The sequence below is a fragment of the Terrapene carolina genome, unplaced genomic scaffold (genome assembly GCF_002925995.2).
Source record: "Terrapene carolina triunguis isolate 2854851 unplaced genomic scaffold, T_m_triunguis-2.0 Scaffold68, whole genome shotgun sequence".
NCBI classification, from domain to species: domain Eukaryota; kingdom Metazoa; phylum Chordata; order Testudines; family Emydidae; genus Terrapene; species Terrapene triunguis.
This window is the reverse complement of record NW_020664419.1, coordinates 45,837,609-45,850,151: the sequence shown is the minus strand read 5'-3', so window position 1 is coordinate 45,850,151 and position 12,543 is coordinate 45,837,609. Positions and strand designations below refer to the sequence as shown.

Sequence of the window (12,543 nt, the reverse complement as noted above, 5' to 3'; positions counted from 1 at the left end):
TGAGGCATGGCCAGGGTGAAGGAACCTACCATTTTTTATGTCTCTGTGCTGTTGTGGCTGCTGCTGTGTGTGACTTTGTCGAACCTTCACATTCAGTGATGTGAATTTAGTCATATTAAGTGGCCTCAGTTGTAGTTTTGTGTCATGCTGTGAATGATCTCTGGTCATCACTTGCATTGGGGCATAAGGGAATATGTTACCCACATTTATCTGGTGCCAAGATATAGCAGAGCATTTTTCTTTTGCAAGAACTAGTTTTGCAGACTTAGCAAGATCAATATACTGAAGACCAAATATTTTCAGCTCTTTCATTTGAATGTGAATGTTTCTTGTGTTGGTCCAAGAAGATGGTATTTGAGGCCCCAAAACCACAGTTGGGTCCATGCTTGCTGAGTCTTATACATGTGATGAGTCCCACTGAAGTGAATGCAACCCCATACAGGTGCAAGTGTCTGCCTGCCCAAACTCAGTTGTATAAATTGGGGATTAAGTTAACTAAATACCAGGAGGTTTTGAAGCATATCACATCTGAGTCTATGGGACAGAATTTACTTTACCCTTTGCTAAATCCCCTAAAATCTCTCCCATCTCCATTCTCTGCCTTTCTGCCACTCTCTCCTACTCTTTTCTATACGAAGAATAAGGAACCTTATCAAATTTTCTTGCTGCTGTGCAACTGACTTGAATTGAAATGTTATAATTAAGATAATCATGGAGCTTTTCATGAACTAAAAGGACTTTAGTACTGTTGACAACTTCCTGGCATTGCTGAAGAATGGATGTCAGTGAACCAAAAGGGCAAAGAGGACTCTGCCAGCCTGTCAACATACATGAAAGCTGCTGCCCAGCTGATACCCAAGAAGCGAATAAAGATGGAGGGACTGAACTAGAGGATCAGAAAGAATGACAGACCTAGACTGACAGCAGAGATGGTGTTCATGTAACATGTTCTAGTTTTGTTTATTTTTATTTGTTTGCCCCCTTCTCCGTCTTTTTTTTTAATGTATGTTTGTATGTCCTTGTCTCTAAAATTAATTATAGCTGTGGCAAATTCTTTGAATCTGTTCTAGTTTTCTTGATTAATTTGTGAAGAATTACAAATCAATGTTTTCAGTCTCCCTAAATAAATCCAAATAATCAAAGACTGACTGTAATTAACAACCAAGCAAACCGCATTGGTTTTAATAAAGAGGGGGTCACACACTGGGGAGAGGCTTTGGCGGAAGGAAGGGGAGCCTGGTCCAGGTTTATGGTGTTCAAGTATACCAAAGTGCTGGGAGCCATAATAAGTAGATGGGGTAGGTAAGTAGATTTAGCAGTGGCGGGAGTTACTGCGCAACCTATATAGAATAGAATAGCTAGCGTCAGTTTTCTCAGAAGTTCAGCTTAGCACGGAAACCAAACACCAGGCCTAGTTTCACCTTGTTTTGGAGTCTGATGAGAAAGGTTGCATAACTCTAGCGCAGAGGTGCCAGCTGTTGAATCCTTCTGAATATTATCCCCTCTGAAGTAAAATTCAGTATGTATGAAATGAAGTTGGCTCATACCAATCTGTGACTGAAAATGTGTCACTCGTCAATGGAAATCAGTCAAGGCCCCTTCACTGATAATGTGGCCTCTGGAAACTTTTTTGTGCATTAGTAGAGGAATGTGTTTATAATATTAAAGGAGCTTTTTACATATTTCCAAATAAATGTGGCAATCAATATTAACACTGAGTGATTGTACTTAAGAAACCAATAGAGTGTATTTTGTGTAGATGCTGTGGCGTAACGTGTATTATATTTTGTTTGGAACTCTGTCTCAACAAATGGATATAAAAGGAATATTTATATTAAACATTAATGAAAAATAAATTAAAATTATTATGTATTCAATTTAATAATAATAACAACACGATGCATTAAATGAAAAAGAAAATAACTGGATTAAAGATTCATTTTTATTCTTTTTTGGACTTATTGTACAATTAGCTTGTCATATACAGAAATGCTGCTTTTTCAATTTTAACAAATACAGTGCAATTCAAAATGTTATATTATGAATAAATGCTTCTACATATTCACACTTAACTGAAATGATGAAGTACTGGATTGACTTCGCATTTTTAACAAAATATTAATTTTCAAGAATCTGTCAAGCTGTTAAAGAAACAAATCAAAAGCAAAAGATTAGTTTTATAGACTGTTATAATAATGTCTTATCAACAGGAGCACTAGAACAGACAATGGCTCATATATTTTACTGTTTCTGGAAAATTGAACATTGGAATACTCCACAATCAGAGAATAATTACTCCAAGACAAAATAATGCACCATGTGATGTTACAGATTAAAGAAAAACTTTAGATTTAAAGTGACACCTTAACATAAGGGAATTTCTGCTGCAGCAGTATCTGTTATAGTACAATCGGTGTTCTTATTTGTTCTGTTACACCATCTACCCCTCTTGAAGGTTAATCCTAGTATCAATATTTCATTTCTCCATCATGTACATGTAGGTCATTCTTGATCACTGTGAAGTGGTGTACGTTCTGGAGGCAGCATAGGTTGTAACTTCTGCCAGCGCCTTGGAGGCCACAGGATATGGGTAGCACGAGCATGTAAAAGTCCAAGAGAAACCTGCACCAACAACAGACGTTAATAAAATGTAACAAAATTATTTTTTGAAAAATATATAGTGAATGATTTTAGAAGAGAAATAAGGCCATACAAAGCAAGGAATTTAGAACTGTATTGACTTGTGCTACAGACATAATTTATGGAGATATACCTATCTCATAGAACTGGACGGGACCCCGAAAAGTCATTGAGTCCAGCCCCCTGCCTTCACTAGCAGGACCAAGTACTGATTTTGCCCCAGATCCCTACGTGGCCCCCTCAAGGATTGAACTCACAACCCTGGGTTTAGCAGGCCAATGCTCAAACCACATAATGGAAGAGAAAAGTAAATGCTATTTGCAAAATACCTAAAACGACTTATTTTACATTCTAATGATTTTGCAGACCCTGGAGTTTAACAGAGTTTTCCCACATTATGTTTAACAGTCATTCACTGAGTCATTTTTATTTTATGTCTGCAAACAAAAAGAGAAGCCATTATTATTGGTCTACTTAGAAAATACCAAAAATTATAAACAAGACTACATTTGGACACCAAATATGGGAATTTTGGTTGACTATGTGCTGATTTAAGGGCTAAAATGAAAAATTTTGGCACCTAACTTAACCAGTGTTTGATAATTGGACACGCTCTGTATCCTTTAAGCTCTGAGTCTTGACTGTTACTCACAAATTTTAGTTCTCTTATAATGCAAAAGCAGTTTTCCCAGACAAGATTTATATTTAATCAGAATACACTTTTGGTACCTCCTAGCCTCTTTACTATTAACCCAACACAACTATAGACACGTATCTTCAATTCTATCCTCACTTCTCACCACAAAATAATTCTTTGAATAAGTAGGTAGTTCCACATTTTATGCAAATAGGCACCAAACAGACCCCTACGAATATCTTCAGCTAATTTTCCTGATTTAATTTCATAGGATTAGATGTATATGCACCAATCTCTCTCTTCTACATAATCAAATCACTGAAGTTGAAGTGGCCGATATCTAATTCCATATTTTGTAGCTTGATTAAGCAGGTGCTGAATTACTTGAATATAATTTGGTTAGTTAACAATCCACAGTATCTAACAGAATCAAAGGCAGATCATTGAAATAACTGTGCGATATCTTATTTCACTTGCTGATTGCCTTGGAACACTGCAGTTTTCCTTTTACGTTAAGAGGGAGGCCAACTAAGTCCAAGCTTCTGGGTGAGCATTGTTTGGAAGCTTCTTTTTGATAGACTTGCTACATTTTGATTTCAGTATTGCTGTTGTTTTGGATAGCTGGTTGAGTGTTTTGAGCATACAGAATATTCTCTATTTTAATTATCCCACTAACTGGAGCTCAGATGCCATGGCAGCACACTATCATCACAGGGATTTGTACTCTTAGTTAATTGAATTATATTATACCTATTACTGCGCTGGCTACAAATAATAAAATGGATGCAATCACCAGTGCAGCATATAAGAAGCAAAAATGTACTACTGATGTGGAGGACTAAGTTCTCTTCTCACATCTATCCTGTATTCTCTCAGTGCATGGTCACCTGTTGATTTCAATTGGATTTCTGCATACACAGTGAGAACATAAATAATGGAGTCAAAATATATTTGAATCTGACTGTGAACATTCTGCTTCTGGCTGCATGTCCCCTAGTGTTCAGGCAAGGGGGAGCCATGCCTTAGTTTCTCCTCAGCCAGGTACAGACAAGTCCAAACAGAGCTTCTGTGTATTAAAGAGCACCCCCTTCTGAGGGGCTCATTTATTGACAACAGAAATTTATATAAACATAAGCAAGGACTTACTCTGGTACTCCCCGCGACATTCATCATCCCAGCATCAGTACAACTCTCTTTGGAGAGCAAATTTCTGGTTCCTTCCTTCAGAACCGCTCTTCTCTTCCCCTGGAAAGTCTCTAGCTCCTTCTTTCAGGATATTCCTACTCCCTTCACCGGGGGAACAGTCTCTCTCTCTGGATCCTTCCCAGTTTCTCCCTTTACGTTATTCCTGTTCTCTCTTGGGGTTGCATTCCCCTTATAAGCCCTTTCTCCTCAGAGCACCTTCCTCCTGAGCACACTCACTGACTGAGCTCAGGCAGCCTGTTTTCTAGGGTGCAGATGCTCCTCTACTAATTGAACATTAAACACCTACCTAGGGAAACCAATTACTCCCAGATGGTTTTTAGAGGGCCGCCATGGGTAAGCTAGGCCTTGACTCTCCTTAAAGGGCCAATTGCCCCATTACACTGACAGAATGTCATGCCCTGAAAATTACTTCTACTGACCATCTTCTGACTTTTTTCAAGAAACAAAACCTCTTCCTAATAAAGCTGATTTACAGAGGAACATGACTAGTGGTTAAATAGGCATTTCTGGAAAAGTGCTGGATTGGAAGACTAAATTCAGCCCCATTCTGCTGCTCCTGCTTCCACTCCTCACTCAATATCTCATGCCTCCATTTTACTTCTACTGTGCATGCTCCCCCCTGACTTCCTTTGCCATCTTCTGCTCCTTTACTCCCTCAATCCCTGGATGCTGCCACTGGGTCTTTAACGGCAAAGACTAGGTTGAGACCCTGATTTCCGCACCAAAACATGAGGTGAGAAAGAACAGCACCAGTGAACACAGCTTAACTGAGACACTCCAATGAGGAACCAAGAGCATACCATCTGTCGTGGAAAAAGTCACCCACGCATTGATTTTAGTTCACAGACTCAAGCCTGAGGCCAGTTTATTGCAATACATACCAACGCGTTGGGGTAGCAGTCCGAAAACTACCACACCTAGCACAGCACGCAGGCTTATTTGTACAAACCGCAAGCATAGTACAAATAATACGTCATTTGCAAGAAATAAGAGTTGGGGTCTGTCCCCTTTTCCCAATACCTTCCTAATCATTTTACGAGAATTGGGTGTATATTGGGTGGGGAGTTTCTTGGTGGTTTCCGCTTTGGGTGGTACTTGGCACCAGTTGGGATGTTTTTCTCGGTAAGATACATATTATTTTTCTGGGGTTTTACCTTTAAGGGCATAGCGGTTTATTACAGGACTCCCAAAGAAGATATATGATTGGCTAGTTTGGCAGTTAGCTGGAACTACAGGAGAAGTTGGCCTTTACTAGAAGCAATTTCTTCATGTAAGCGGTTATTATATTTCATAAACAAGCGGTTATTATGTTGCTGAGGCATTCCGCATTGCTCCCTCCCCCTCCCTCCTCTGGTCATAACCCTTGACCGAATTTGACAGGGAATTGTACAGCTTAGTCTTGTTCAGGCCCTGGCCTGTACTGCCTTTTGTAAGGGCAGTCAGTAGATCGAGCCTCTGTCAGAGGGCCTGATTTTGGGCCTTCGGTGTTACTTTGGCTGGCATAAAGAAGGCCACCCAGTTCTTTTTCCCCACACATCCCTTTTTGACTTCTGACTACTTAAGTCTTAGGACCCTATTATAATTATACTAAAGATTCCAATAGAATGTAAGGGGAATCTAGGATCGTCCACTTTCTGTCAGAAGGTAGCAAACCACAAGCACAAAATCTAAAGCATAACACGAATTCCTCAGCGTTAGTTTAGCACATTGTTCCCTTACTGAGCTGTATTTGAAGAAGAAAAGTCTAATGAGAATGTACTTCTTCATGAGAAACACTAATTAAAAAGACTAAACTTCTTACAGGCTTAAAAGTGATAAAACAAGATCAGTCAGAGTTAGTCTTTTTAATTTGTTTTGTCTTTTAGTCTTGTTAATATGTATAAACTGTATGAAGCCTATAGAATGCCATTGGCAGAGAGGAACTCTAAACTCTTTAAAAACAAAACTGGAAAGAAATAATCCTAATGCCACAGGTTATATATCAACTCTTATAAAACAACATTGTAAAAGCATATGCCAACCTATGACTCTGTAGTGTCTCTCTTGCTTTAACCCCTCAATTTGAGTTATAATCTATCTATATGCTACAGGCATTCCAAGTGCTTCAAAACAATGATAAACAAAGCACAAATTCACCCAAACTTGGAACAAATAAAACAATAAGATCAATAAAAGTTGTTGTTTCTAATTAGGGTTTCTTTCCCCTGAAGTAGTATATTCTCATTAAACACTTTTTTTTGCAAATAAGTTTAATAAAGGAGCAATGTGCAGGTCCAACTCTATGGAATTCTTGCTATATTTTAGATTTCCTGCTTGCAGTTTGTTACCTTGTGACAGACAGTGGACAATTTTGGATCTTTTTTGTTCTTTTAGATTTGTCTAACTATTTGGGGGTCCTATTCAGGCTAAACGTTGTTGCTGAATCCTGGACCCCACAAACGTCACTGCACAAAGTGGCCTTAAAACAGCCCTAAAAGGGCAAGGGAAAATTCCCCCAATATGGAGAAATCCTGGCTGGTGTAAAGTTGGCATATCTGGGCCCCTTTCTCCAATGGCATCTTGGGGGCATTTGGGCCCCAGAGGAGGTGTTTCAGAGTGGGGCTAGAGTGTTGTTATACATTTTGCTGACCTCCAGCCAGCAGGAAGGTCCATAAGAAACTATTCTAGCCATCATAAATTAGTTTTATCCAGTGTTGTTGTAGTTGTGTTGGTCCCATTAGAAAGACAAGGTGGGTGAGCTAATATCTTTTATTGGACCTTTTATTTAACACACTCAAAACCATCTTCACCGAGCAAGGACACTCCACTAGAGAAGTAGATCGCATCATAGAACAGGCCACCCAAATGCCCTGAACCTGACTCAATCCAGAAATAAAATCCCCTCCAACTGCATACACCTAGCTGACCCCTACGTCCCCACACTGCAACCCATATGGGGTATCATCAAACAACTACAACCCCTATATGTATGCCACATGAAGTGGACACTGGTATGCAAAGGGACAAAAACACGAAAAATTTCAGCCCCAAAGGTGAATGCTTTGGAAAGTTATGGAGCAACTGAAAACAGGATGTTAGAATGGAAACACTTCAGCAACTAGCTAGTGTTCCAGGTATAATACTAACCAAAATATATTGTGCAGGATAGCTATGTGTCAAATTAGATTGTTTGTCTTTAAGAAAGGCTATTTTGATATTAGATTGTGGGGTAAAACTGTCTCAGAGTATTTTCTCAGTAAATTAGCATCTTAAAAAAATCCATAGATTTAATAGAAACTAAACTACTATTACATTTCATTTTTTGTACATTGCTGAACTTTGAATCAACCTCTCTGAAGTACAGCAGCAGGAGAAAAGCTCAATACAAATAAAATCCTGTGGATTAAAGTAGTATCCCAGAGAAACCACTTCTTCCAGCTGAAGTACCTGTGGTAATGAACAAGAGTAGAAGAAGCAAAGGTTGCTCTTCTTTCATGCATGTAAGAAACACACTAAGGTGAGAACTAAGGAATTATTTTATTTAAAAAGCACATGGCACCTCAGATTGTTCATCTTAAATGATCCTGCTGGCTGTTACTACTGCAAGAAGCTACCTTGTTTATCAAAATAAAAATGCAGTAAGCTTGTTTCAACTGTAAGAAGAAAGGCAACATACTGACAACTTCACTCATTCTCCCCAGCCTTACCCCACTCCTACAAGTCAAACCTAATGGAGCCATCAACTGATGAAGAAAAGCATGCAGGACACTAATTTTGTTACAGGTTGAACCTCTCTAGTCCGGCACTCTCGGGTCCAGCAACATCCGTGGTCTGGCATGATTTTATGTTTTTTGCTTTCTCTATTTATTTCCTTGTGCCAATACAGTAAAATTGTGGAATAACATTAAGACTTTGTTATGAAGAGAGCCAGTAAGCCTTGGCTAGGCGGCATTGCAAGCGTTGTTCCGTTTATTCATCTCGGCGACATAAAAGTAAAAAAGAGACCCACTCGTTATATATTGACCTCCCGTGGTTCGTCAATTCTCTGGTTCGGCACCGGTCAGGTACTGAGGGTGCCGGACTAGAGAGGTTCAACCTGTACTCAGTGATTTGTTAGTATTATAGCTGGAGCACTAGCTCCAACAAAGATAAAGCATAACATAAGTGTTTCCATTCAAAGGCCCTGCTGTAGACTCAAACAAGGATTCAGCTGGAGTTCCCAATATTCTAATGGGATCATTTTAATTTCAAAAAGATAGCTCAGTGGTTTGAGCATTGGCCTGCTAAACCCAGAAGTGTGAGTTCAATCCTTGAGGGGGCGATTTAGGGATCTGGGGCAAAATCAGTACTTGGTCCTGCTAGTGAAGGCAGAGGACTGAACTCAATGACCATTCGGGGTCCCTTGCAGTTATATGAGATAGGTATATCTCCATAAACAAAACACACACACAGGAATGGTGTAGTCATAATAATTATTATATGGATTTCAAACAGGTATTTTGTGACAAAATATAAAGTGTATTAATTCTGAGAACCAGTTTTAACATTTTGCATATGCATAGAAATGGATAGATACACACACAAAATGCTGTATATGTACTGTATGAGTGTGTGTGTGTGTGCATGCATGCATCATCTATATCTATATCCATATAAGAGAGCTAAAAATCTAAATGCTAAGACCAATTCTCCGAATGAATAAAATTCACAGTATGGCACAGAATAGCTATTTGAAATTTGTAGAACAATTGTACCTACCCCATTCCAATGTGTCTTTGCAAATTAAGATGTTCATCTAAGAATAGGTGGGCACTCACTGAATTCTTAATAAGGTTCATATTCTTGACTGAATCAAAATAGGGTAGTGAATTAAGTAACAAAATAAGTGAGCTGTGTTCTCTTAGTCAATCAGAGCTGAATGGCTAGATTAGGCCTGACTTATAAAAGGGGCAAAACAAAGAATTTTTTAGTTACCAAATTATAAATTTCACACATAGATGAAGCTATTACAGAGGAGAGAGAGAGCTTGGTTAACCTTCTATCATCACTTATATTCACAACAGTATCAAAATACTGTGGAATTAATGAAATTAAGCATTATGCCGGATTTTTTCCCACTTTCATAAGGAAAGCAGCTACGAATGCCAATGACTGACTTAGATATATTAACAAAAAGGCCTGGTACATACATTCCTCTGACTGAATGCACTGAATTCTTGGAATTGTCAAGGATATGTTATTGAGAGGTCAGCAATAACTAGTAATGTTCTTTTTCCATTTCTTCCTCTGTCTTTTCAAATGTCCTTTTTTTCAACTGAGGTTAATTTACAATATTTTACTGGTAGTCTTTTATCTCCAATAAGTATAACTTTATTAGAAATTATTTGTGAGATTCTTCCTTGCTTATGATTAACAGAACTATTATTCTAGATAGGCCTACAGAAAGATTTATAAACCATTCTACTATTTATTTTAAAGATTTTTAGCCCAAAGAGTTGCAAAATTTAAGACAGACTTTGCTTTAGTGCACAGCATGATATGCATGCTTGCTGCATATACCAAAAAAATTATCATTTAATAGTTTAGAGCTGTTTAGTATTTCACTGACTGATGCATCAAAACTCTAAGCCTAAATAGGGCTGTCACTATGTCATGTTACTCAACAGAAGAACTGAACTTCTTAATAGCCTTCATGAAACAGATTAAAAAATAGCCCAGATTAAAAAGCACTAGTATATATGCATTTCAATAATGTAAAGAACTGGCAATTTAAGTGGCAGGAAATTGTCATTACAACACATTTATTATCTTCAAATAGAATGTAGCAGATACATCCCAGGTCTGTATATATTAATTATTCAGAAATACATACAAATTTTGAAACTTCTGTGTGAATTCCAGTCAAGCATACTTTGCACCAGTACCTTCTGAGAGTGTCAGTATAAGTGACATTTTTCACCTGATTACATTGCTGCTGATTCTATAATATTGTCTGCCTTGACTGAACACCCCGGTTGGAAATACTGTACATTACACATGAAGTTGATATTTGTTCTGCTGCATGTCACTAATTTAGGGCTTAATTGTGCCATTTAGGCATGACATAGTAAGGGCCAGTGTGGAATCCTGCTGTCCCCAGAGAACACTAGAAAAACAGCTTTTAGAGCTCCTGGGCACCCAAAAGCTGCACATGCACCCATTGCATCACTCCTTTATAGGAAGGGCCTATTCCCCCCTGCTGGCTGGTGCTTGGCACATGAAGCAGGCAGGATATAGGACCATGGCTTCACCTCCATTTGTAATGTTGGGTGCTCCCCAGGGAATATAGATAGAGTTGTTCCCATACTCCTTAGAGTCCATAAACTGTCATTCTGTCTGGCCCATATTCAAGAGTATACAATGTGGGAGCGGCTCCTTACATCCTCTGCTTCCACTATGAACTCACACAAGTGTCAGGCAGAGTTTGGCTCTTAGAAAACCAGTCTTTAGTGTGAGTGTTGCTAGCATTGCTGAGCTGAGTAAATTGGTTAAAATACAAATCAGGTTTTCATTGAGTTTTTAAAAAGTAGAGGGGGGAGTTCTATTTCAGGGTCACTATTCACTATTGAGAAAAGAGTTATTTTCCTGTCCAGGAACTCTCTGACAGAAAACTGAGGTCTGGACCTTATATACCCAGGCTCAGACCTTATGCCCTATTAATAATATTCTGCCCCACCCCACACACACATTAGTTAGTATGCATATTTTCCAGTTCCTGAGTGGCTAACAGGAGATGTCCTACAGCACCATTCCAGGAAGTTATTTTTAATATTGATGCCTATATTCTTTTTTATTTAAATTCAGAAGAGAAAAGTTTAAAGGGTGCACATACTAGTCTCTAGGTGATCTTGTCAATATTTAAACACACTAGTCTTATGTTTTACAAGTCCAACACCTTCACCCACACCCAACAATGAGCAAGCAAAACAAAAACAAACAAACAATGTATCCACCACTCATCACACTCAGAATTCCTTAACTTGATCAAAAGCTGAGGAGAATAAATAGGCTTTGCTACATGCCCTCAAGGTCAAGAGGTACTGGCTAGTGCAGGGGTCGGCAACCTTTCAGAAGTGGTGTGCTGAGTCCTCATTTATTCACTCTAATTTAAGGTTTCGCGTGCCAGTAATACATTTTAACGTTTTTAGAAGGTCTCTTTCTATAAGTCTATAATATATAACGAACTTATTGTTGTATGTAAAGTAAATAAGGTTTATAAAATGTTTAAGAAGCTTCATTTAAAATTAAATTAAAATGCAGAGCCCCCGGACCGGTGGCCAGGACCCGGGCAGTGTGAGTGCCACTGAAAATCAGCTCGCGTGCCGCCTGCGGAACTCGTGCCATAGGTTGCCTATCCCTGGGCTAGTTCATATCAAAGGGGGGAAACTCCAAAGAAAACAGATTCTCACAAAGAATGCCCCTCACTTGTTTAACTGAGGGTGGTATTGCTCAAGTGCCTTTGGTAATCAACATCCCTCACACAGGAAGACAGACAATCTTTTAGTTAGGCAATTCTCAAGCCATTTATGGCTTTACTTGGCAAACTTTACATCTTAAACTCCATCCAAAAGCAACCCGCAGACAGTGCAGATCATAGAGCACCCCTGTTAAAATGCTCCCACCAAGATACAAGCTGTAGAATTGCGCACTCGCTTTGCTTTCTGCATGAATTCAAAATATAGCCCCCATATAGAGTGTACTTATTTATTTTTATTTTTAAAACAAGATGGGACTTATCAAAAGCTCAAAATTAAACAATAAAATAAAGCATCCCAGTAAGCATCATCCCTTAATCTTCACCCATAATTAAAAAACAAATCAGCAGCCCATTCCCTCTGTTCCCACTATCTGCCCCCCAAAGCCCAGGAAAGTAGATGGCCTTACAACATACCCTGAATGGCAACAAATTATGACTATTTAGGACCAAGGAGAGGAGTGGATTTCAATGTTAAGGAACCCTTAGTGGACAGCATCCTGCATGTAGCTTCCTCTGTTTTATACTCCGAGGTTCCAACTTGAATGTTTCCACTGATGATAACTGT

The 12,543-nt window shown here is 38.8% G+C and overlaps 1 protein-coding gene across 2 annotated transcripts in view; it reads right to left on the bottom strand.

Annotated features, from left to right (window-relative positions):
- Positions 1-1,928: 1,928 nt before the first annotated feature.
- IMMP2L (inner mitochondrial membrane peptidase subunit 2) overlaps positions 1,929-12,543 on the bottom strand; it is an 838,991-nt gene continuing 828,376 nt past the window's right edge. For both annotated transcript variants that reach the window (XM_024200959.3, XM_024200943.3), the window contains exon 6: positions 1,929-2,622. In XM_024200959.3, the coding sequence (XP_024056727.1) occupies positions 2,503-2,622 (120 nt within the window). In that variant the 3' untranslated portion in view covers positions 1,929-2,502. The remainder of the gene's footprint in view (positions 2,623-12,543) is intronic.